The sequence below is a fragment of the Ranitomeya variabilis genome, chromosome 2 (genome assembly GCF_051348905.1).
Source record: "Ranitomeya variabilis isolate aRanVar5 chromosome 2, aRanVar5.hap1, whole genome shotgun sequence".
NCBI lineage: Eukaryota > Metazoa > Chordata > Amphibia > Anura > Dendrobatidae > Ranitomeya > Ranitomeya variabilis.
This window is the reverse complement of record NC_135233.1, coordinates 371971889-371997039: the sequence shown is the minus strand read 5'-3', so window position 1 is coordinate 371997039 and position 25151 is coordinate 371971889. Positions and strand designations below refer to the sequence as shown.

The following is a 25151-nucleotide window of genomic DNA, read 5'->3' as shown; positions in this document are numbered from 1 at the left end:
TTAGCCAGTAGATAGAAAAATATTTAGAATTGAGAGTCCTCAGTGGTTGATACCTTTTAATGGCTAACTGAAAAGATGGTAACAAATTGCAAGCTTTCGAGACTACACAGGTCTCTTCATCAGGCAAAAGACTAAGGCCGGTTTCACACGTCAGTGATTCCGGTACGTGAGGTGACAGTTTCCTCACGTACCGGAGACACTGACACACGTAGACCCATAAAAATCAATGCATCTGTTCAGATGTCATTGATTTTTTGCGGACCGTGTCTCCGTGTGCCAAACACGGAGACATGTCAGTGTTCGTGGGAGCGCACGTTTTACACGGACCCAATAGAGTCAATGGGTCCGCGTAAAACACGGACCTCACACGGACATTCTCCGTCTGGGGACCGTGTGCGTGCAGGAGACAGCGCTACAGTAAGCGCTGTCCCCCCCACATGGTGCTGAAGCCGCGATTCATATGTTCCCTGTAGCAGCGTTTGCTGTAGAGAAAATATGAAGAATAGTGTTAAAAATAAAGATTTAGGTGTCCGCCGCCCCCCACCCCCTGTGCGCCCCCCCCCCCGCTGGTCAGAAAATACTTACCCGCTCCCTCGCTCCTTCCTGGTCTGGCCGCACCTCCTACTGTATGCGGTCACGTGGGGCCGATCATTTACAATCATGAATAGTCGGCTCCGCCCCTATGGGAGGTGGAGCCACATATTCATGACTGTAAATGATCGGCCCCACGTGACCGCATGCAGGAGAAGCCGCGGCCAGACCAGGAAGCAGCGAGGGAGCGGGTAAGTATTTTCTGACCAGCGGGGGGGCGCACAGGGGGTGGGGGGGCGGCGGACACATGGATCTTTATTTTAAACACTATTCTTCATATTTTCTCTGCAGCAAACGCTGCTGCAGGGAAGATATGAATCGCAGCTTCAGCACCATGCAGAGTGGGTACCACACGCTCCGTGTGGTACCCACTCGCCATACGGGCGGCACACGTGTGCCGCACGTATGGCCTCCGTGAGTTCCCAGGCACACGGACACGGATAACTCCGGTACCGATTTATTCCGGTACTGGAATTATCTGGACGTGTGGGACAGCCCTAATACAAATTCTGAAGAATCACATATTTATGCACAACATAGTATAGAAAAAAAAAACATGGATAAGACAGGTGGCATGAAGCAGAATTACCATGAGTGATAAACAGTTATGTCCATAAATGTTGGGCCAGTTCTTAGATAAGGAATGTTTTATTGTCCTCTGATTGGGGTCTCTGTTGTGATGACCCCTTATAGTCTGAGGGGCAAGTTCCTTAGTTGATGTAAAAAGACATAAATCCGTGCGACACATTCATTCCACCACTAAGACAGTCAAAGGTCGTCATCAGTTTATATTCCCAGACTCTCCTGTATCTCTCTGTGTTTTGAAGTTACCTTTCAATACAAGTAATTTCATGTCCATAATGCTCATGGTAATTCTGCTTCATGCCACCTGTTTTATCCATGATTTTTTTTTTTTTTGTTCTGTGCTATGTTGTGCATAAATATGTGATTCTTCAGAATTTGTATTAGTCTTTGCCTGATGAAGAGACCTGTGTAGTCTCGAAAGCTTGCAATTTGTTACCATCTTTTCAGTTAGCCATTAAAAGGTATCAACCACTGAGGACTCTCAATTCTAAACATTTTTCTAACACAACCTGGTAACGTTGCTTTAAAGGGGTTGTCCAGGCTTGGGGCTCAAGACTGCAAACACTATATGACTGCAGACTTGTGAATCCTCACTGTGCACACTGCGCGCTGTCAGGATTCTACGGGAGCGGGCAGTCATGTGACAGGAAGTATGCGATTTGCATACTTCCGGCTACATTCCGACTAGCCTTATTTGCTTCGCTCAAATCAATTGTACTGATTGAGTTTGCACAAGTCTAGTCTGCATGTCTAGTGATGCCAATCACATTACTGCCAGTCCCATGTATCAGTGAATCCTGGCAGTGTGCACGGTGCGCATTGTGAGGATTCACAAGACTGCACCCACCTAGAGTGTCTACAGACTTGAACCCCAAGGCAGAAAAATCCCTTTAATATTTGTTGGCATCTTCTCGTTAATGTGTATTTGTTCTTTAATCATATAAACATTGATAATCTGCTGTTTTTCAGATTAAAAAAAATTTCTAGTAACCTTTTTTTTTCCGGCACTTGTTTTGCTTCATTCAAATACTACAGGAAACAATGGTAAAATGACTCAACATTCCTCAGAACAGGAAAGTGATTAATACAGAGGCTGAATACTTTCCCATCTACATTGTGGGCTCACTAGGATCAGCTCTAGGTCTATGCGGGTTCCTGGGTATCAGAATTAGGCTGGGTTCTCACAACTGCCGTTCATGGTCTGAGTACGGGCCGTAATGTCCCACAATAGCCTCATAGGTATAGGTGGTCCAGGGCCGGTAAAGTACTTAGACCATACATGTTGGACATGTGAAACTTGCTTAGAATTTATCACCAGGTTTTACTATTACATCTGAAGTACTGACAGAGACCCTGATTCCAGCAAAGTATCACTTACTGAGCTGCTTGCTGCAGTTTTGATACAATCACACTTTCTCTTCTACAAATCTAGCAGTTCTATGAATGCTGAGCCCTGGATAACCCCATCCACACCACTGATTGGCAGCTTTCTGTGTTCACTGTGCATAGGCAGAAAGCTGAACATCAGTTGTGAGGGAGGGATTATACACAGCTCATAAATATGGAGGACTAAATGGCAGTAGGTTTACTGGTCCTCTAGTGATAATCTCCTGCTAATAAAACTGTGATTTTATCAAACTACAGCAAGCAGCCCAGTAAATGGCACATAGCTAGAATCAGGGCCTCTGTCTCCACATTATGCTGCTCTCAGATTACTTGGCAGATTCCCTGTTACAGTGGGGCCGTTGTTCTACCCTTGGCACGACAGGCATGGAACAAGTGAAGGATGGTTTGATACAAAGTATTTTGCTGCAAAATGTCACAGTTTTCATTGCCTGTTTGTGACATGAAGGCTGCGATCCCACGTGGTATCCTCATAGTGTAGATGCCGCAGTGATATATGCTCCGCGGCCCTTACGGCTTTTTAATGGGTGAAATTTTCCAGCATAAAATTACATCTTGCGGATCTCAAATTCGCAATTCTTATCAATTTACTCTTTAGCTATTTCTGAAAATCTCAGGAAAAATGTGCTAACAAAATATAAAAAATGCAAACTAAAACAGTGAAAACACCGAAATAAACGTGTGAGTGAAAGAGATTCGTCTCAGATCCACACTAGCTCTTAAACCCATGGAACGTTGCTATTTGCCATAGTTTGCAAATAGCCAACAATCATATTTTCAGTGAGGAGAGAGGAGAAAGTAGCTGGCAGACTCCTCTGCTAATGATTTATCTGCCCTAAACGGGGGCAAGTGATAAAGTTCCAACTGTCCGATCCTTCTCTCTGCTGACTTCATCTGTTGGGGGCACAGCTGGGAAGAGTGTACATAGGTGGCGGAGTAATTAACTCCAGCATCATAAATTTTATTTAAAAACTAGTGCAGTTAAAAACACTCCACGTTTCGCCTAACAAAGCCTTCATCAGGTGTCTAAAGTAAAATGTCACATGAAATCCACTTATATTTTTTTCCGGATTGCAGTGGGTGGGATTTTCAAGTAATTAGACCAATCATTGATTCCTTGTCCTATATCGATAAAATAAATGAAAACAGTTATCATTTGTTAGTTCTCATATAGATCAAAGAAAGAAAAATTTAATTGAATCATTTATACATTAGTCTGATGAGATGATGAGAGATAAACGAACAAGTAACATACAGACTGCACTCGCGTGTTGCAGCCTGTGTATAAGTTATAAAGACCTGTGGGACCCAATAAGATAAGGGAAGCGTTTCCCTGTTGCGGCAGCAGGTCTTTTGCGGGTGTGTTAGGACCCAAAATTAATTTTGTGTAGTCTCCCTTCTCCCCTGGAATGATGCACAATTGTACAACAACCTCCCCACCTATCCACCCAACCAGCGGCACCCGGGAAGAAGACTCATGGGACTCGGCATGGAAAAGGAGCAATGTCCTATTAATCTATCTGGATGTAGACTCTGTAGTGTCATGGGGTTACCGCGACAGTGTGGAGCCAGAAGACCGCAGCATCTGATTGCTCCTACTCCGCCACTGAGAAGAAGCACTTCTCCTTAATTATAATGGTGTTTATTCCTTTTGGCAGAACATGGGTTAATCGGCCATGTTGGAAAACTCGCAGCTGAGCTCAGTTAGCCACTCCCTTCCCCTTTATAATCTGGGCTCTGATGCAAGTCCTTGTCAGAGCTAGCATTTGCTGCATGGCTTCAGGAGTGTTGGAGGAGTTATCTGTGACTGTTGTGTGGTTTGTAAGTGTGGTAATTCCCTTCTCTTCTGTACTTTTGTTTATTCCCCATCCTCTACTCCCCCAGTGCATTCCTCTGTTATATGTGAGCGAATATTTTGTATGCCTTGAGTTTTCTGTTAAACCTTGTTTGTGTAGCCTAGTTTGTCGGGTTGGTGTACTGCGGTGCACAATAGCGCCCCTCTTCTCTGGCGGGGGAAGAGAACAGACAGAGGTCTAACTCAGGACATAAGGCAAGTTGTGGCGGCCCTGGCATCTTCACCTTCAGAAGTATCCAGGGAATAGGGCGAGCTAGGGCGCCCCCTAGTGGTCACCCGACAGCTGTGTCGTGACATGTGTCTGTATATCCAGTAGAATTCTTTGTAGTTTAGAGTTGACTTTCTACTGTTGGTATGAATGGGAATTTGTTCCAAAGAGTTATCCCGTACAGAATCAAAATGAAATCCGCAATCACACATGATCACGTAGACGACATAATCAGAATTACAGGACAATTCTTGACTGATACTATAAACAGTGCCTTTAATTATTCACTTTCTTCTGTTTCGCCCCATGGTCAATAATCTTACAGCAATAGCATTGTCTAATACCGCATCTGGTTACACCTTTATGGATATCTCTAAGGCCGGTTTCACACGTCAGTGGCTCCGGTACGTGAGGTGACAGTTTCCTCACGTACCGGAGACACTGACACACGTAGACCCATAAAAATCAATGCATCTGTTCAGATGTCATTGATTTTTTGCGGACCGTGTCTCCGTGTGCCAAACACGGAGACATGTCAGTGTTCGTGGGAGCGCACGTATTACACGGACCCAATAGAGTCAATGGGTCCGCGTAAAACACGGACCTCACACGGACATTCTCCGTCTGGGGTCCGTGTGGCGTGCCGGAGACAGCGCTACAGTAAGCGCTGTCCCCCCCACATGGTGCTGAAGCCGGTATTCATATCTTCCCTGTAGCAGCGTTTGCTATAGAGAAAATATGAAGAATAGTGTTAAAAATAAAGATTTAGGTGTCCGCCGCCCTCCCACCCCCTGTGCGCCCCCCCGCTGGTCAGAAAATACTTATCCGGGTCCTCCGTCGGCTGTCGCTCCTTCCTGGTCTGGCCGCGCGTCCTACTGTATGCGGTCACGTGGGGCCGATCAATTACAATCATGAATAGTCGGCTCCGCCCCTATGGGAGGTGGAGCCACATATTCATGACTGTAAATGATCGGGCCCACGTGACCGCATGCAGGAGAAGCCGCGGCCAGACCAGGAAGCAGCGAGGGAGGCGGGTAAGTATTTTCTGACCAGCGGGGGGGCGCACAGGGGGTGGGGGGGCGGCGGACACCTAAATCTTTATTTTTAACACTATTCTTCATATTTTCTCTGTAGCAAACGTTACTGCAGAGAGGATATGAATCGCAGCTTCAGCACCATGCAGAGTGGGTACCACACGCTCCGTGTGGTACCCACTCGCCATACGGGCGGCACACGTGTCCCGCTCGTATGGCCTCCGTGAGTTCCCAGGCACACGGACACGGATAACTCCGGTACCGATTTATTCCGGTACCGGAATTATCTGGACGTGTGGGACAGCCCTGAGGACTGGATTTCTTGCACATTTCCAATTTTTTCTTCAGGTTATATTTTATGGGAAACACATGAGGCTGATGGGCCATCATTACAAATTGAGTCCTGATTAGTGGTGGAACGTTACTTTGTTTTTGGTAAAAAGTCATGGACGCCAGAATCTGGAAATCCAACATGTGAGAGCTTGCATACCAGCCATGTTGTCTTTACAGCCATATGCAAAAATAAGCCAGTCTCATGATGTAAACCCCGACCACTGTGCAGCCCCTTTTACATGTAGATCATCCAGAATCTATGGCAATGGGGGTGACGGCTGATGAAGAATATATTCACATGAAGTTACTGCTGTGTAACCGGCGTCATACAAAGCAATTTTTATGGAAAAAATAAACTTGACATTTCCTGCACTTCCCCCACCAGACCAACTACCATGGTAACAAGCCGGAGGTTTCCAAGGCCACAATTACCATGTTATCTTTGGGTGGGTGACGGGCATACTTTCTCGAGTGCGTGCAAGCTTTACGGAAAGCAACACAAATTATTTTTTTCTATTCTGCGCTTATCACATTCTGTGAACATGAATACTACAGATTTAAGGTTTATTTTCAGAGGTGTGCGTGTGAAATGCACTCAATAGTGCAAATGAGGCTGGAAATCTGCACTAAGGCCTTGACACCTTCTACATCTTCAGGATGCGCGTTGGGCTTCAAGGTCCCCGAAGTGTAAAAAAAATCTGCATTTAATTACGACACTGAACTAACAGGAGGAGCGGCCTTGTGAAAAGAACAGGGTGTTACAAAGAACTCCGCACTTGAGAAACCTCGCAAAGATATTCAGAATTTATTCGTAGAGATCCATCAATTATTAACCCTTTCCCGCCATGCCACATTTACTTTTTCTGTTCTTGCGACTTCCTCCTCTTTTAGCAAGAGCCAAAATTTATTTTTTTTACATTCCAGAGGGCTTGTTATTTTTTTTTCTCTTTGCGGGACGAGTCGAAGTTTTGTATCACACCATTCACTTTACCATATAATGTACTAAGAAATCAGAAGAAATAATGAAAGAAAAAGTAATTCCACCATCGTTGTTTTACTGCATTTATTGTGCGGTACAAAAAAAGATCTGGTAACATGATTCTCCAAGTCAGTACGATTACGGCGATACCAAAGTTGTGTACGTTTTTTATTGTCATGGAAAATTTATCAGAAATTTGTAAAAAAAAAAAAAAAAAAAAATGAAAGAAAAAAAATTGTTTGGAGTTCTGAGAGGTCTTGTGTTTTGAGTGGCGATGAAACATTTTTTTCTTGCTAGTATTTTGGGATACATACGATGTTATGCATTTTTTGGGTGAGGTGTAACCATTGACAAACAACTCTTCTAGCATTTTTTTTTTAACAATGTTTATCGAATGTGTTAAATAATTATATATTTTGACATATCGGACTTTTATGGATGCAGCGATACCGAATATATTTTATTTGTATAATTGCTTTATTTTTAAAGGGGAAGAGATGAATGTTTAGAATGAAGGCGTCTTTGGGATTGTGTTTCCTAAATGCCGCTGTCAGAGGCATATAAGGGCTTAATAGCAGAGATTGGAGCTTAGCTCTGATCGCTGCTGTTACAGGTTGATGCTGGCTGTGTAACTCACAGAATGGGTTGAATCTACCATCGTTGCTCAAGTAGCTCATACCCCGATTTCCTTTTGCAGTCTTACGAATACAGGAAGCGTCTGGTATGCAATGCATTGTGATGTTCACATATAGGTGGCTCTATAAAAATTTGATATCAAGAGGGAGGGTATGATCACACAGGTGTAATATATTTCTGCTCTGCTTTCTGCACTGAAATCCACTATCCATTAGTTTTTTTTTCTATTATATTTTTAATAAACTTTACGCGTTTTTACAAAGTAACAGGCGCACATTGCAATGAGGTAAAGCAAGTTGTTCAAAGATCTTGCCACATCTGTACATATTCTGACTTCTTGCTGCTGCAAGAACCCTGTTACTGTCTGGCCGGCGTCACACTCGGCGTAAGACAATACGGTCCGTTTTTTACGTCCGTACTACGGCCGTAATACGGAGAAATGTTCCCAAAATAGTGATCCGTAGTCAGGGTGTGTCAGCGTATTTTGCGCATGGCATCCTCCGTATGTAATCCGTATGGCATCCGTACTGCGAGATTTTCGCGCAGGCTTGCAAAACCGACATCTAATGGATTTATGTGCTCAAATGTTCGGGAAAACATATATACAGTATATATATATATATATATATATATATATATATGTCATTGAGACACATATATATATGTATTCTGTATTTAGATTTCATTCAGCGCGATATCTGTGAACAGCCGGTGATTCAATTGCCGGCTTTGCATTTCTCCTGCACAAACCCGACAGGATATGAGACATGGGTTACATACAGTAAACCATCTCATATCCCCTTTTTTTTTGCATATTCCACACTACTAATGTTAGTAGTGTGTATGTGCAAAATTTCAGCGCTGTAGCTGCTGAAATAAAGGGTTAAATGGCGGAAAAAATTGGCGTGGGCTCCCGCGCAATTTTCTCCGCCAGAGTGGTAAAGCCAGTGACTGAGGGCAGATATTAATAGCCAGGAGAGGGTCCATGGTTATTGGCCCCCCCGTGGCTAAAAACATCTGCCCCCAGCCACCCCAGAAAAGGCACATCTGGAAGATGCGCCTATTCTGGCACTTGGCCACTCTCTTCCCACTCCCTGTAGCGGTGGGATATGGGGTAATGAAGGGTTAATGCCACCTTGCTATTGTAAGGTGACATTAAGCCAGATTAATAATGGAGAGGCGTCAATTATGACACCTATCCATTATTAATCCAATTGTAGGAAAGGGTTAAAAAACACACACACACATGATTTAAAAGGATTTTAATAAAATAAACACAGCGGTTGTTTTAATAATTTATTGATCTCTCAGTCCATCAGGAACACCCTCGCTTGGAAAAATAATAAACGCACAAGATACATACCTTCTGATGTCCGATCACTTCCCACGATGTAATCCATCTGAAGGGGTTAACTAATATTACAGGCAGGAGCCCTGCTAAATGCAGCTGTGCTCCGTGCCTGTAATCCCCGGGTGCTGAAAGGAAAGCAGTGATCTGTACTTACATTGAGTCGCGGTGATGCGCCCCTGCTGGATGTTCTCATGAACTGCAGCCTGGGAACTTTTTCCCACGCTCCAGGTCATATGAGGACATCCACCAGGGGGCGCATCACCGCGACTGAAGGAAATGTAGGTCAATGACCTACATTTCATTCATTCGCCGGGGAATTACAAGCACGGAGCACAGCTGCATTTAGCAGGGCTCCTGCCTGTAATATTAGTTAACCCCTTCAGATGGATTACTTCGTGGGACGAGACGGTTTACCAGAAGGTATGTATCTTGTGCGTTTATTATTTTTCCAAACGAGGGTGTTCCTGATGGATTGAGAGAACAATAAATTATTACAACAACCGCTGTGTTTATTTCATTAAAATACTTTTAAATCATGTGTGTGTGTGTTTTTTAACCCTTTCCAACAATTGGATTAATAATGGATAGGTGTCATAATTGACGCCTCTCCATTATTAATCTGGCTTAATGTCACCTTCCAATAGCAAGGTGGCATTAACCCTTCATTACCCCATATCCCACCGCTACAGGGAGTGGGAAGAGAGTGGCCAAGTGCCAGAATAGGCGCATCTTCCAGATGTGCCTTTTCTGGGGTGGCTGGGGGCAGATGTTTTTAGCCACGGGGGGGCCAATAACCATGGACCCTCTCCTGGCTATTAATATCTGCCCTCAGTCACTGGCTTTACCATTCTGGCGGAGAAAATTGCGCGGGAGCCCACGCCAATTTTTTCCGCCATTTAACCCTTTATTTCAGCAGCTACAGCGCTGAAATTTTGCACATACACACTACTAACATTAGTAGTGTGGAATATGCAAAAAAAAATGGGGATATGAGATGGTTTACTGTATGTAAACCATGTCTCATATCCTGTCGGGTTTGTGCAGGAGAAATGAAAAGCCGGCAATTGAATTACCGACTTTTCACTAACACCGCTGCGTATTTCTCGCAAGTCACACTGCTGGTCCGTGTGGAATCCGTATTTTTCTCGCCCCCATAGACTTTCATTAGCGATTTTTTTTGCGCAATACGCTGACAAACGCAGCATGCTGCGATTTTCTACGGCCGTAGAAAGCCGTATAAGGCCGGTTTCACACGTCAGTGATTCCGGTACGTGAGGTGACAGTTTCCTCACGTACCGGAGACACTGACACACGTAGACCCATAAAAATCAATGCATCTGTGCAGATGTCATTGATTTTTTGCGGACCGTGTCTCCGTGTGCCAAACACGGAGACATGTCAGTGTTCGTGGGAGCGCACGTTTTACACGGACCCAATAGAGTCAATGGGTCCGCGTAAAACACGGACCTCACACGGACATTCTCCGTCTGGGGTCTGTGTGCGTGCAGGAGACAGCGCTACAGTAAGCGCTGTCCCCCCCACATGGTGCTGAAGCCGGTATTCATATCTTCCCTGTAGCAGCGTTTGCTATAGAGAAAATATGAAGAATAGTGTTTAAAATAAAGATCCATGTGTCCGCCGCCCCCCCACCCCCTGTGCGCCCCCCCGCTGGTCAGAAAATACTTACTCGCTCCTTCCTGGTCTGGCCGCGCCTCCTACTGTATGCGGTCACGTGGGGCCGATCATTTACAATCATGAATAGTCGGCTCCGCCCCTATGGGAGGTGGAGCCACATATTCATGACTGTAAATGATCGGCCCCACGTGACCGCATGCAGGAGAAGCCGCGGCCAGACCAGGAAGCAGCGAGGGAGGCGGGTAAGTATTTTCTGACCAGCGGGGGGGGCGCACAGGGGGTGGGGGGGTGCACAGGGGGGGGGGGGCGGCGGACACATAGATCTTTATTTTAAACACTATTCTTCATATTTTCTCTACAGCAAACGTTGCTGCAGGGATGATATGAATCGCAGCTTCAGCACCATGCAGAGTGGGTACCACACGCTCCGTGTGGTACCCACTCGCCATACGGGCGGCACACGTGTGCCGCACGTATGGCCTCCGTGAGTTCCCAGGCACACGGACACGGATAACTCCGGTACCGATTTATTCCGGTACCGGAATTATCTGGACGTGTGGGACAGCCCTAATACTGAACCGTAATATACGGCTAATAGGAGCAGCCCCATTGAGAATAATTGTGCCGTATGTAATGCGAGTTTTACGGACGTAGTTTCTGCGCTCTTACGTCCGTAAAACTCGCCAGTGTGACGCCGGCCTCTCTTTGGAGCCGGGTCTGGACTATAGGGTGGATGGGTAAGCTCCATGAAGACGCATTCCCTGATAGCAGCTTGTGATTTGCAAGACTTGTGAGCTGGAGCATTGGCGTGGAGCAGAACACACAACTCAGCGTTTCTCCTGCAGCGTTTTTCTTTGGATGCATCACGTAACGCCTTCATTGTTGAAGCAGAGGTGTCTCCAATAACTGTCTTGTGTGGTGTGAATTTTAGTAATAAAACGTCTTCTGCATCCTGAAAAACTGTTGCCATAATTTTCCATCTGACTGCTGGACTCGAAAATTTCTGTGGAGTTGGAGACCCCTTGTGCATCCATTGCATGGACTCTCATTCGGTCTCAGGATCATGGTGGTGGACTCATCTTTCTTCACCAGTAATAATTCAAGAATAGAAGTCTCCTGGATTTTCTATAAGCACGTCTAAATTCTCTTGGCTAAATTTCTGGCAATATTAGTTTTTCTCAGGCGTCAACATTCATGGGAACTGACCTTCCACATTATCAAAACTTCATGAACGATACTGGAAACTGTGCCCAACTGAAATACCTAATCCATGAGCTACAACACTGACTTTTACCCGACGATCTTCCAAAATCATGGCCTTCACTTTACGGCACCTTTCCTCAGAAGATGCTTTGATTGTCCTGAACTGGGGGTCATCTTCAATTGATACCTTACCCCATTTAACTTGTTTGGTGTAAATGTTTACTTCATAGTAGGAAGGTGCGTCATGCAGTATTCATCCTTTCATGGATTTCCTTAGGCTTCTTTTCTTCCTTTGTAAGGAATGTAATCACTTAACAAAGCTCCAAATCCTTCACTTTCTTTGTAGAGCTGCACTGTACTGTACTTGCCATCCTGTCACTTCCACTACTTTCATCAGACTGAAGGTCTGTGTCTATTGTACGTGTCTCAACATGCACAGAAAAGCTCAGCTCTCCAAACTGATAGAACATGCTGGCATAGATAACATATTGAACACTCATATCAGAAAATAATAAAACAGTGGATATCCAAAAATAAAGCCTTGACAGCAAAATACATTAAACAAGTGAAGCTTCATCTATATAAAGTCACTTGTCAAACTGGGAGAAGGCGTATGACAAAGTACAACTAACTACAAGAATAAAGCAAATATTGACAATAAATGACGAACGAACATGAGGAAAGAGAAGGCAGGAGGAGGGGGGTAATGATGTGTAATGTCTATAACGAGCAGCCCAGGAGATGTCCCGAAGATCCCATGTCTTTCTGAACCTCTCTATGGTATTATTAGGTAAAGCAGTGTGGTACTTTAAGTTTCCAATGTCCTCGTTAGTCTAGCATAAGCAATTCGATAACGTGCTGCTGTTAATATGTGCCACAGTAATCAGGTGGCTCTTTCCCAACAACCAGAAGAACCATAGGACTAAGGACCCAGTGAGAAAATTAAGGGTAGGTCATAGCTAGGACTTGATGAATAAGGCTTCTTTCACACTTCCATCGGTACAGCGTCGGCGCGACATACCGACGGACGTTGTGAAAATTCGGCACAACGTGGGCAGCGGATGCAGTTTTTCAATGCATCCCCTGCCCATTCTAAAGTCCCGGGGAGGAGGGGGCAGAGTTCCGGCATCGCATGCGCGTTATGAAATGCAGGACCCAACGTACGAAAAAACGTTCCCTTGAATGTTTTTTCGTGACAATGGTCCGCCAAAACACGACGCATCCAGTGCACGACGGACGCGATGTATGGCCATACGTCGCGATCCATCGGCAATACAAGTCTATGGGAAAAAAACACATCCTGCGGGCACATTTGCAGGATGCGTTTTTTTCCCAAAACGACGCATTGCGACGGAGGCCAAACGACGCAAGTGTGAAAGTAGCCTAAGGGACTTTTCCTGTAGTCAAAAGGCTGGTAGTAAGGCTGGGCTCATACTTGAACTTGAGCCAGTCCACATCTGCAAATCATAAAGCAAAGAGGCTGGGAGGACGGGTACCAGCCATAGCTTCTCTACTTCCATCCATCTCGTCTCGTCCCATCCAGGTAGGAACCCGTCTCAGATGTGCCGCCCAGTAATAGTATACATTTGGAAGATAAACCACTCAGACTATCCGACCAAAAAAAAAAAAGGATTTTGCAACTCTATTCTGTTTTCCAGCCAAGACAAACCTCCGAGTGGCAGATTGGAGATTCCTCATACGATGCACTGGAATAGGAAGGGTTTCAAATACAGTATATAAAGTAGTTTCTGTAGTTTAGTCATCTCGAGAGTTGATATATGGAAGGATGTCCCTTAAACTAGAAGAGGTCGTATTTCCACATATGGAGCGCTGATTAAATTAACACCTAAATATCTGAGCGATTGATTTCAGAAGCTTCTTTTAATTTGCCTCGATTGAGTTTCAGAGATGTTTAGGGATCGGGCGGCTTCAGTCTGGGCAGTATTGACGTCGTATCCCGATAGATGGCCAAAGTCACACAGGAGTTTATGAAGGTTATAGAGAGAAATGTGTAGACTAATAAAAGAGGACACACATCTGGGGGAACAAGCAAAAGGCAACGAATGGTTACATGCGTCGCCACAGGCACAATGAAGCTGGGCAAATCCATGTGACGCTCCACGGCACAATAGCCTGCAAATGTTATGGATAAACAGAAGGTAGGTGTTCTTCTCTGCTGGGTTGTCAAACACGGTATGTAATATTTAGTCAGTATTTTCTGTTCCTCTATTGTGGAGCTGTGACGTCAACTCACTATCCAGCTTCACAAAATGGCAGCTGCATTCCCTGCATCAACTCTTATACAGGCTATGATAGTGCCTCTTGATTGACTGTGCTATACCATGTGACCCAACAGCTGCATGGTATTGTGGAAAAGTCTGTGTAGGCCTCCAAACAAATGCACTAACAGGATGCAGTGGACCCATTTAACACAGGTGCAATAATGCCGATGAGACAACCACTCACAGCCTGCCAATCCATGGGGAAGTGGCTGTTTGGCATATTAATGCACCAAAAAGGTCTGTATGAGGCGCTGTTCACACACAGGCAATGCCGAGCGTCTGGCTTACAGTATGGCGACGCCCATACTATTAGCTTCGGCGGGCTGCCCAGTGCTATCCAAAATGTATCCAATGTGAACAGACACCACAGTTTATGGAGCCAAATGGGCCCAACTGCACCCTGAAAGATAAGGTGCAAAAAACACAGGTATTAGTTGATATTATGGCCAAAATATGCGAGATCGCAACCCACGTCAAGGTTCCTCACGCTTGCGAGTCCTAGCACTATTTCTGACACTAAGCAGCAAAAAGAGGACTTAAAAATCCTCCAATAAATGTAAAAAAAACAGCAGAAAAATGGATGTTTACCTGCCCACGCCTCCAAACAAATGCACTAACAGGGTGCAGCGGACCCATAACAAGGGTGCAAGAATGCCGATGAGATGGGTCCATTTTTTTAATATAAATATCAAGGATGGCTCACAAATTTGTCCACGTTTTTACTTTTGACCTTCTGCGGGTTCGAGGTTGACAATCCCTGATCTAGAGATTAAAAAGATAAAAGAAAAAAAAAAATGAAGCTTTAAAAATTAATAAAAATTTTTTTTTTTAAAACCACTCTCCTCACAATTTTTTTTTGTATTATTTCTCCCCCCCCCCCACCAAAAAAAAACAATAAAAATCGGTCAAAATTCACATGTAACCCAAATTGCCATTAGTAAGAACCACAACCCCCAACACGGAAAAAAATAATAATAAAGTGACGCAAAACAAATGTTCTATAAATAGCACTAACATTTTATTGTAACCAGTAAAATATATAAAAAAAGTTTGACGGTTATGGAAGAAGACAAAACGCAAAAATAAAAACCGACCAGGAGGGAAGGGGTGAAATAATGGTATCTAGTCATTCACAGCAAGCAGACATGTTACAAAAAAAAAAAAGATTATTATTATTGGTGACGACTGACTGGATACACAAACACCGTGAGGTGAGGAGGAGACACAATGGCCTCAGACATGGAAAAATTAACTTCCGAAAACAGGGCAGCGGCCATTTGCACGGCGAGAGATTAATTGCAGCTCCTCAATCAAAATGGCTCCTGCGCCGCGGACACCAGTCACACACATAATTACTCCTCTACCGCGCGGCATTCTTTGACTGCGAACTTATATTTCGTCAGCCAATCGGAAGGGCGTAACAGGAAAGGTGACGCCCACCGCCGTTACGTCATGCATTTGTTTAAACGGATTCCAACCCGAGAGGCGGGAATGAGTGACAGGCGTACCGCCCTATCGGGAGGGGAGATGCTGAGAAGTGGGCGTGGCGAGCGTGCAGAGTGCATTGGAGCAGCGGGAGAGAGGCAGGAAGTGAGGTGTGGACATGTCTGCTCGTATATACCTCGTCTGTGCCCGTGTTTGTGTACGTAGCGTCCCGTGTGCGGAGTGCACTGCGTGTGAGGGGACGTGCTGTGGGGGGCAGGGCGGCCTGTCAGGCTGGGACGTCTGCCCTTGGAGGTGGCCATGGACTTGGGGGGCACTGAACAAAGTGCAGGAGTGTGCCAGGCTGCGGGGGGAGGGGCGCCGAGCTGCTCTGCTGCCCACACCAGCTGGTGCTAGGTGGTGTAAGGCTCCAGCTCAGGATTGGGGGCTGTGGTAGCACGTATATAGTCACTGGGAGATATGGTTGTTTTTTGTTTTTTTTAGTTCAGGGTAAAAAGTTTGACCAAAACTTTTCCTAGAGTTAGGCTACGACAATATGGCGGCGTGCACCTGTAGAAGTCACTATGGTAGCCAAAAATGGAGTTTCCCTGCAAACAGCCAATCAAATCGTGTCATTGAGTGAGCGTACAGTGACATCTGCCCCCTCCGAGAACAGGCGGGGTGGAGGTGGCGCATGTCTCTTTTTGACTAACAATGAGGAGGTCACCATTTCCATAAATCACGTAGATCACCTCTCCCATATGTGGCTGTGATGGGGGATACATAGATGTCGGCCCTCCATAACCATAAGGGGGTATTCCCATCTTCCTAGATGAATAGTGTCGGATCACTCTCCTATACAATTTTGCAATTTATTGGAAGGTTCAGCCGTTCTTGAGATATTAACATTTTTTGTTTACAGCTCGTTGCCTAGGAGACCGACCACCTCTGCTCTTTTCTGTTGTGTGCCAGGATCGCTGAAGCGCGCTGTCACCTCTTAGTCATGGGTATCTTCAGCGCAGTGCTTACAAGCTTGAGAGCAGCGGCGGTCGGTCTCCTAGGCAACGAGCTGTACACAAAAGTTAATATTTCAAGAATGGTTGAACATTTTAATAAGCAGTAAATTGCAAAAGTGGTTTTAGTTACATGTCCCACAATAACAGTCTATGAAGATGGGGATGGCCCTTCAGGCCGCCTCCTCCTGCTGAGGAGTGATGTCATCCTGTGACATCATGGACGTCTATTTTCTCTCACTGAATGCACCATTGTGGTCACAGCTTGTCATATGATGTCTCGGTGGTAAAGTTATTGGGCTTTGTTATGGTCTTCGGACAGTGACCACTTTGTGTCTGGTCCATAGTGCGCCGTGATTAACCATTAACCACCTGACTGTGTGGAATGTGAGGCCGGCCTGAGTGATGGGTCTATGGACTCTCCTGCTGTTGTGCCTATGAATCCTGCGCTGGCATAATGAGGTGGCACGTGTGGTAACTTTCCTGCTTGGCGTAGGCTTTTCAGAGCCTTACTCATGATGCCTTGCTCTGTACATTCCCCTTTATAGTTTAAGCCCCCAAAAATCAACCACAGTCTGTCCCGACACCTCCATAGACTGGTAGACCTTCTCTCAGAGAACACACAAACTCATCTGATGGCAGTTTCTTCCACAGAGAACAAACGTTCCATAGTTCTAATTCAGATGTGGCGAGTCCTTCTCTCCCCCATGGCGGTCCCCATGCCCATTCATCAGACTGCTGGTTGAGCCGCTGATATAAGTGGGCTCCTCTAGTATAATGTGTGGGGGCCTTTAGGTTTCTCGGAAGGTTGACTCTTTCTCATCACTGTACAGGATGGATGAGACTCAGCGCCTCGAGTATAATGAAGACACCGAGGAAGAGACGAGCACTAGAGACAGGCCTGTAGGCAATCTGCATATGTTTGCTGGGATCCATGGACCAGCCCAGGGTGAGCGAGGCGCCTTCATGCCTTCTCTGACCTCACAGGTTTATTAGCGTTCTCGATTTCCTAATTCGTCTATTACTTCACATTTCCTACAGATTTCTCCATCTACCGAGGCCAAAATCTAATTGGCCGTCATGCAAGCTGCGATATCACCCTGCCGGCACAGTCTGTGTCCAAGAAACATGCGATTCTGGAGGTGAGAGGGGATTGTCACACTATTTGTGACAACGGAAGCCTAAACAAGACTCGGCGCGGCAAGACGGCCCTCGCCCCGCACGTACGCTACTCCCTATCTGGTGGCGACTTCCTGCTGTTTGCTGACGTGGCTTGTCGATACACCATAGAGGAGAATGTAGCAGAGAGGACGGGTGTCGCCGAGAGCGAGGATGATTCTGTGCTGGTGCCCGCTACTCAGGGAGCGCTGGCAATAGAAAAAACGCCAGGCGCTGCTATACGGAGGATAGCACGGGGGGCTGTGCTGGCGAGAGACTCCGGAGATGAAGAAGACCAGGAGGAGGGACAGTCGCGATGGAATGATGGCGGTACGGATTATTCTGGGTCTAGATATGTGTTCTCCTTTTTTTTGTTATATCCATTTTTTTCTCTTTATTTTAATATTTCATAAAACTTTTCTTTATCTGTTTCTCTTCTCGTGTGTGCTGTTTTTCTCTCATTTCTTTTGTTTGATGCTCCCATTCTTTCTTCTTTCCCTCATTTCTTTTCTTGGTGCTCCCATTCTTTCTTCCCTTCCTCTGCTCTTCTTTCCCTCATTTCTTTTCTTTGATGCTCCCATTCTTTCTTCCCTTCCTCTGCTCTTTTACCTAATTTCTTTTCTTTGATGCTCCCATTCTTTCTTCCCTTCCTCTGCTCTTTTACCTAATTTCTTTTCTTGGTGCTCCCATTCTTTCTTCCATTCCTCTGCTCTTCTTTCCCTCTTTTCTTTGGTGCTCCCATTCTTTCTTCCCTTCCTCTGCTCTTCTTTCCCTCATTTCTTTTCTTTGATGCTCCCATTCTTTCTTCCCTTCCTCTGCTCTTTTACCTAATTTTTTTTTCTTGGTGCTCCCATTCTTTCTTCCATTCCTCTGCTCTTCTTTCCCTCTTTTCTTTGGTGCTCCCATTCTTTCTTCCCTTCCTCTGCTCTTCTTTCCCTCATTTCTTTGATGCTCCCATTCTTTCTTCTCTTTCTCTGCTCTTCTTTCCCTCATTTCTTTTCTTTGATGCTCCCATTCTTTCGTCCCTTCCTCTGGTCTTTCTTTTTTTCTAATTTTCTTTCTTGATGAATCTGTGATAAGGTTTGGTGATCCAGCGGGTGCGATTTCCTGCGAGGCAGCACAGGGTGAAGCTGATAACTTTTTCTTCACCCAAGCGCTGTGGTAATGTGATGCATCTTGACTAGTTTGGTCCACAAGCTCTGAATTTAACAAACAGTGCACAGTATTCCAGAAAAAATAACTGAGGAACAGCGATATGCACATTTTAAAGCAAAGATACTCAAATTGTTATTTTTGTGGGGAATATCATTTTTTTTTTGTTCCCTAATTTCCCTCCTCCCCAGTGATCCTTGTTGGTGCACTTGTTGTACTGTGTGCTATCACAGGTACAATAGCTGTTTCTGCTGGATGACAGATTAACCTTGAAGCCTTGAGTAACGGGACAAATATGATGTCTCTTATCAGCTGATTGCTCTGCTGGCAGATGGAGTAGCATTGTGTGAAGGATCGGCAGGGGAGGCGCGATGTGTGCTCTGTGAACTGACCTATGCCCGGATCTATAGTGAATATGATGTAATGGCGCTTACCTTTGTGCTACTATCACCTGTGTGCTGTGCATAGGCCGATACAAGGAAGACAAACCTTGAGACTTTTCTGCAAATCCATAGCATCAGAGTAGAAAATACGTTTCCAATAATAGTTAAAAAGCAACGACTTGTGCATCTCCGAATGTTACTTATCTTCGGTTACTTATGTTGTTGCAGGTTGTGGATCTTTCAAGGACAGTCACAAGACCTCGCATTCGGGAACCGTTTGTACCCCCGCAGCTGACACCATTGTACCTGAAAGGTCAGATTTGTCGTCCCAAATGTTAAAGCCATGTTCACACATTGCGAAAAACTTCTGTGGATTTGGTCACAGATCGGCAACAAAATCTGCATCTGTTACTTGTGGATTATTGGTATCAACTTGTATCGCCCTGTAGGTTGCTGTAGATTAGGAATGAAAAATCTGCAGCAAATCCTGAACATGTTCCAAAGGGACCCAATGATTCGATGATGGCAGCAAAATAAGCAGACGTTTCTTACACTTCCCTGGTAGCGCTGCACTGGAAATGGTTTGCATGTAATTTCATATAGATGAACTTGACCATAAGTCACCCTGGTGTGCTGTCCGTGGGCCTACATAGTACTCAGCAATTCTCAAAAAAGCAAATATACTAACTAAAAGAAGTCTGTTCTTTTGGCATAGACACGTATGGACATATTGGTTGTATGTCCTTGCTTTGTTTGCAAAGTATAACATCCACTATTTCAGAATAAGCAGGGATGACTCATTTATTTAGAAGTGCTCTTCAACCCCGCAGTTCAATGCTTGAAACCTGTCTCCTGATTCATGAACATGAATCAGAGCCATCAAAGATCCAGGCGGCTACCACAACCGAAAACATGACTAGTCTGTGGCCCTCAGCCAGCTTTTTCCGGTGTTAATCCAGTTGATTGACAGGTCTCAACCAAAGCAAGAGACCTGTCAATCACTTTCAGCGCTGCTGGGTAAAACCAGCCTGAGTCTTTACTCCGGAGTCTTTACTCCGGCTATAGTCCCCGGATGAATCTTTTAAACTATATTTTCTCTGAAACACCCCTTAAAGTAGAAAAATGGCATTGCGGCCCTCAACCAAAGCAAGAGACCTGTCAATCACTTTCAGCGCTGCTGGGTAAAACCGGCCTGAGTCTTTACTCCGGCTATAGTCCCCGGATGAATCTTTTAAACTATATTTTCTCTGAAACACCCCTTAAAGTAGAAAAATGGCATTGCGGCCCTTATGGAAATTCTGCTATAAATACACCAATTCTCTGTATTTGTCCCTGCTTTGTGCCGCCACCCCCATGATCTTGATTGATGTCTGCTCGGCTATGAGCATCGAACTCTTGAGTTTACTCAGTGCTCTACTGGTACATGTACTCTACGCATTTCCAGCACACAGTATTCTTTCCTTTGTAGTTGAAGGTATCGCCGAGACATTTTTACCTAGTAGTTATTGTAAGCTGTAATGATTACTAAAATAAACAATCATTATTTGTTTTTTTCTAGCGATGAGGAAAACGATTCATCCACATCAGAGCCACACCTTCCTTCACTAAATCTAAGATGTGATAGTGACATGGATACGTCAAGAAGAAGCTCTTTCGTACCCTCTTCGCAGAATATCTCCACACCCTCCGTTTTTAAAGATCAGTCCAAACATGAGGGAAAGATGTTGACAACAGCGGACCAAGAAGAAACGGAATCCGAGAAACCGACAGATGGCAAAATAAAATTGAGATTGGCAGTAGACGATACCAACGAAAGTGAAGAAAAACAAGAAGCAGAGAGAAAGGTGGAGCCTTTGTCCGGTGGTGGCACGCTTGGACCTTGCGTAGAGACATTAGATGACAAGCTGGAGGCAGAGCAGGAGCGTGCGAGGATGCTGCAAGATGATGCAGTAAGGAAGTTTTCCTCTGCAAGTGTGCCAGTCAGGAGACCATGTGTTCAAGAAGATACTGTGACATCCTCAGGAAGTGAGATCATTCAGGAGGATCCAAGGGAGTTAAATCCCAAAATCGATGCCCTTGTGCAGCATAAACTTTTAGGCACAGATTTAAAGCGGAAAGGAGATAATGTTGGCTTAGACAGTGACGCAAACACTAAAGAAAATGATGCAACCATGTCTAGGAAAGATGTGAAAGCAGCAGAGACCTCTGAAATCCAAAGCAACACAACAGAAGAAGGCAACGGTAGATCGTCGGAACCAGATGAAGCTGCTTTCCACATGGATAGTGACACAGACGTCGACGACGATGAACCCGCAGCTACAGGATCAAACTTGGAGAAAACCAAGCCTCCTAAAGTTGTAGATGCTGAAAAATCTGTTAATGATGCAAGCGTACAACTGACTGAAGAAGACTCGGACAGTGATACTGATGTCGAGGGTGATCAAAATGTAATGGAGCCTAAGGATGGAGTAGAAAAAATGATGGATGAACCTAGTAAAACTGAAGAAACCACTATGCTTGGTATTGACAGCGACACTGATGATGATAGTGATGAAGACCTGCCCAAGCCAGCTGAGCGCAAAGATGATCAAGAGGAAGAGAAAAAAGCAGGATTCCACTTGGACAGTGACACTGATGTAGAGGAAGATGTGTCCACTGCAGACGTGAACGAAGCTCAACCGGAGTCCCCGAAAAAGGAAGCAAAAGAGGCATTCCATGTAGACAGCGACACAGATGTGGATGAAGAGGTCGACGTCCCCAGTAGAGACATGACAAAAGGACCACAAGGCTCTTCAAAGGTCAAAAAGGCAAGTGTGAATAGCGACACAGATGTTGATGAAGATGATCCAATACCTGGAGTGTCAACGGCAACCGTGGAAAAAGCCTCAATGGATGAACCAAAGGGCAAAACTGCGCTAAGTGATGTAGTGAAGACCGCTGCTCTCCGTGTGGATAGTGACACTGATGATGATGATGATGATGATGATGATGATGCAGCATTAACGGTTGCACCAGTATTGGAGAAAATAGAACTTGAAACTACCTCCTCTAACACAGACAGCGCTAAGGAGGCCGCAGATGTTAAAGAGGGCGGTGGATCACCTGTTGTTTCCAGACTAGAAAATGCACAGGCCAAAGAAGACAAGATGGACGCCGGTGGCATTCCGGAGAACGCCACGGTATCTTCAATCAACGAAATTGCTGCAGTATGTGAAACTTCCACTGAAAAAACTAAGGGCGTTCCTGCCGTATTCAATAACGAGGATGATGAGACTCAGAAGTCAGAATCTGAAAGTAAGTTTCTAGTCATGTTGGTAAACTGGTGGCAGATGCGATAGGCTGACATCCAGATTTGGGATTCGGGCAGGATGGGGGATTCTGTGCCAGGCGCCTGATGAGTTTGCGGGAACCTTCATTGTCTGAGGTTCTTGGCATCGATGATGGAGATCGCAGCAATACTGGTTCAGAGAGAGATGTAGGCGGAAAGGCCTTCCCTTACTTCCGAGCTTACAGTTAGCTAGTTGGCAGGATCATGGTATCTCTCCCGGCACTAGTTTAACACTTCATATTCCTGTAAATATAGACTTGTCAGTTGTATATAGGAGCCTTTACTGTCTCCTTGGTTATTGATACAGTAAATCTGCTTATGTTTCATGAAACATTTTGTGACATTGAAGATGCTTTTCATAAGTCCATGTAAAACGGACCGCTATTTCAGGACTGACTCTAATTCAGCTTTACCATTTGGCCTCTGGTCCATCTTGCCCATTTCATTCTTTCTTTGACATTTTTTTTCTATTTCTACCTTATTAAGATCTATATTTCTTTCTCTTTCTATAACAGGTGTTGATTTAGAAACGATGGCCACACAATGCTACCTGGAGCCGCAAGAAGAGTCTGACTTGCAAGGTATCGGCATGTGTATAACATAGGCTTTGTAAAGTGAGTCATATAGATAAAAAAAAAAAATTCCTATGGCCATTTTGTTTCATCCGCTACTGTGCAAAGATGCATGTCTCCATAGTTTGACTACAAGCAGTGTAGTCTGATGCTTCCCTCACGTGTTACCCACGTTCTTCTTCTTTTTAGGAAGAGGAAGCAGATATAAGGTAGTATTAGGTGACAGTTTATTTGTGGTCTGTCGCCATTGATTTGCATAGGTGCTGCAGACACAAAACCGTTTTTATAAGCCTTTCTTTGGATGCAGTGAAGCAATAGGGAATTGCTAACTAAGGTGAATATTGCATTTACATAGAGCAATGACTGTCTCCATTGTCTTGTAATCTGTAGTTTCCGAGGAGGAAGAGGAGGAGGCGACACAGGCGTTTATCTTCAGTTCCACGTGGGCAGAGCCGGATCCATTTAAACGTAAGTCTCTTGCAGTAAGCCGGTCTTGTCCATGTTCTGCATATCCTCCTGCTAATCTATTTTGACCCCATTAATTTTGCTGCTGAACATTGAGATGACACAAATTTGCCCTGGTGGTTTAGCAGTGATTCATTCGTTTTCCTTTTATATGAACAGGTCCTGCTGATCCGATAGGGGTGCTTCAGATTTCATCAGTGACCGGTAAGTACAACTTTTTTTTTTTTCTACCGCTGTGTAATCCGACTTGTGTGTTTTGAAAAGCCATAACATGCCTATGTCTCTGAGGTTTATGTGGGGATTTTCTGCATAGAATTGCATTAGATGTGGAAAACCCGCAGGCAAAAATGCATGTAATCCGCAAATTACTGTATATACTCGAGTATAAGCTGAGATTTTCAGCCCATTTTTTGGGGTCTGAAAGTCCTCCTCTCGGCTTATACTCGAGTCATACCCAGGGGTCAGCAGAGGAGGGGGAGCGGGGTCTGTCTAATAATACTCACCTGCTCCTGGCGCGGTCCCTCCTTCCCGGCACCCCAGCTTCTTCCTGTACTGAGCGGTCACATGGTACCGCTCATTACAGTAATGAATATGCGGCTCCACCTCCCATAGGGGTGGAGCCGCATATTCATTACTGTAATGAGCGGTAATGGTGACCACTCAGTACAGTTAGAAGCTGCAGCGCCGGGGAAGCAGGGACTGCACCGCGCCAGGAGCAGGTGAGTATAACGGGGAGGGGGAGCGCTGCGCGATATTCACCTGCTCCTCGTTCCGGGCGCCGCTCCGTCTTCAGCGTCTTCTGCAGTGACGCTGAGGTCAGAGGGTGCGGTGATGTGGTTAGTGCGCGCCCTCTGCCTGAACGTCAGTGCAGAAGACGCTGAAGATGGAGCGGCGCCGGAACGTGGAGCAGGTGAATATTGAAAGTGCCGGGGGCCTGAGCGACGGAGAGGTGATTATGTGATTTTTTTTTTTTTTTTTTTTTTTTATCGCAGCAACAGCAAATGGGGCAAATGTCTGTGTGTAGCATCATATGGGGCCGTAATCAACGTTTGTGCAGCACTATATGGGGCAAGTGTCAATATGGGGCCATAATCAATGTTTGTGCAGCACTATTGTCATGTCGGACGCTGTTCATACCAGGGTGTTCGACAGACAGCGGTAATTCCGCTTTTGTCCACTATGTGCTCAGTGGCGTCGGCTAGATTTTTATCTAGCTGGTCCGGGGTTAATTTAGCTGGTGCTCGGATTGGAAGCTGGGCCACGCCCACTGCCTTTAAATAGTTCTTCTGAACATTGGGCGTCGACGATTATAGCTTCTGTCTAGTGCTTGGTTATCTCGGTCTGGAGTGGTGAGCTAGTAGTTGGAGTATCGTATCTGGTGGTGTATTTCCCTTTGTCTTTACTCCTTCCTATATTTGTATTTATTTTGCCCTGTGCATTTATAGTGTATACCTGAGTGACTGGCGTGGTGTATATTTTCCGTTATCCTTGTCTGTGCTAACTGTGGGTATTGGTGTATGATCTCTTCACTGGGTGGTGGGTCGTGATTTCAGCCTAGGGTT

General features: G+C 45.2%; 1 protein-coding gene across 4 annotated transcripts in view; it reads left to right on the top strand.

Moving 5' to 3' along the window:
• The first annotated feature begins 15563 nt into the window (after positions 1-15563).
• The window catches only part of MDC1 (mediator of DNA damage checkpoint 1), a 35353-nt gene continuing 25765 nt past the window's right edge, over positions 15564-25151 (top strand). For 2 of the 4 annotated variants that reach the window (XM_077285955.1, XM_077285954.1), the window contains exons 1-8: positions 15564-15691; positions 17365-17480; positions 17573-18019; positions 19453-19537; positions 20783-22518; positions 23068-23133; positions 23515-23592; positions 23749-23793. In XM_077285955.1, coding sequence (XP_077142070.1) covers positions 15588-15691; positions 17365-17480; positions 17573-18019; positions 19453-19537; positions 20783-22518; positions 23068-23133; positions 23515-23592; positions 23749-23793 — 2677 coding nt within the window. In that variant the 5' untranslated portion in view covers positions 15564-15587. Of the gene's footprint in view, positions 15739-17364; positions 17481-17572; positions 18020-19452; positions 19538-20782; positions 22519-23067; positions 23134-23514; positions 23593-23748; positions 23794-25151 lie in introns of all 4 variants that reach the window. The other 2 variants (XM_077285958.1, XM_077285957.1) reach the window with 1 other exon arrangement.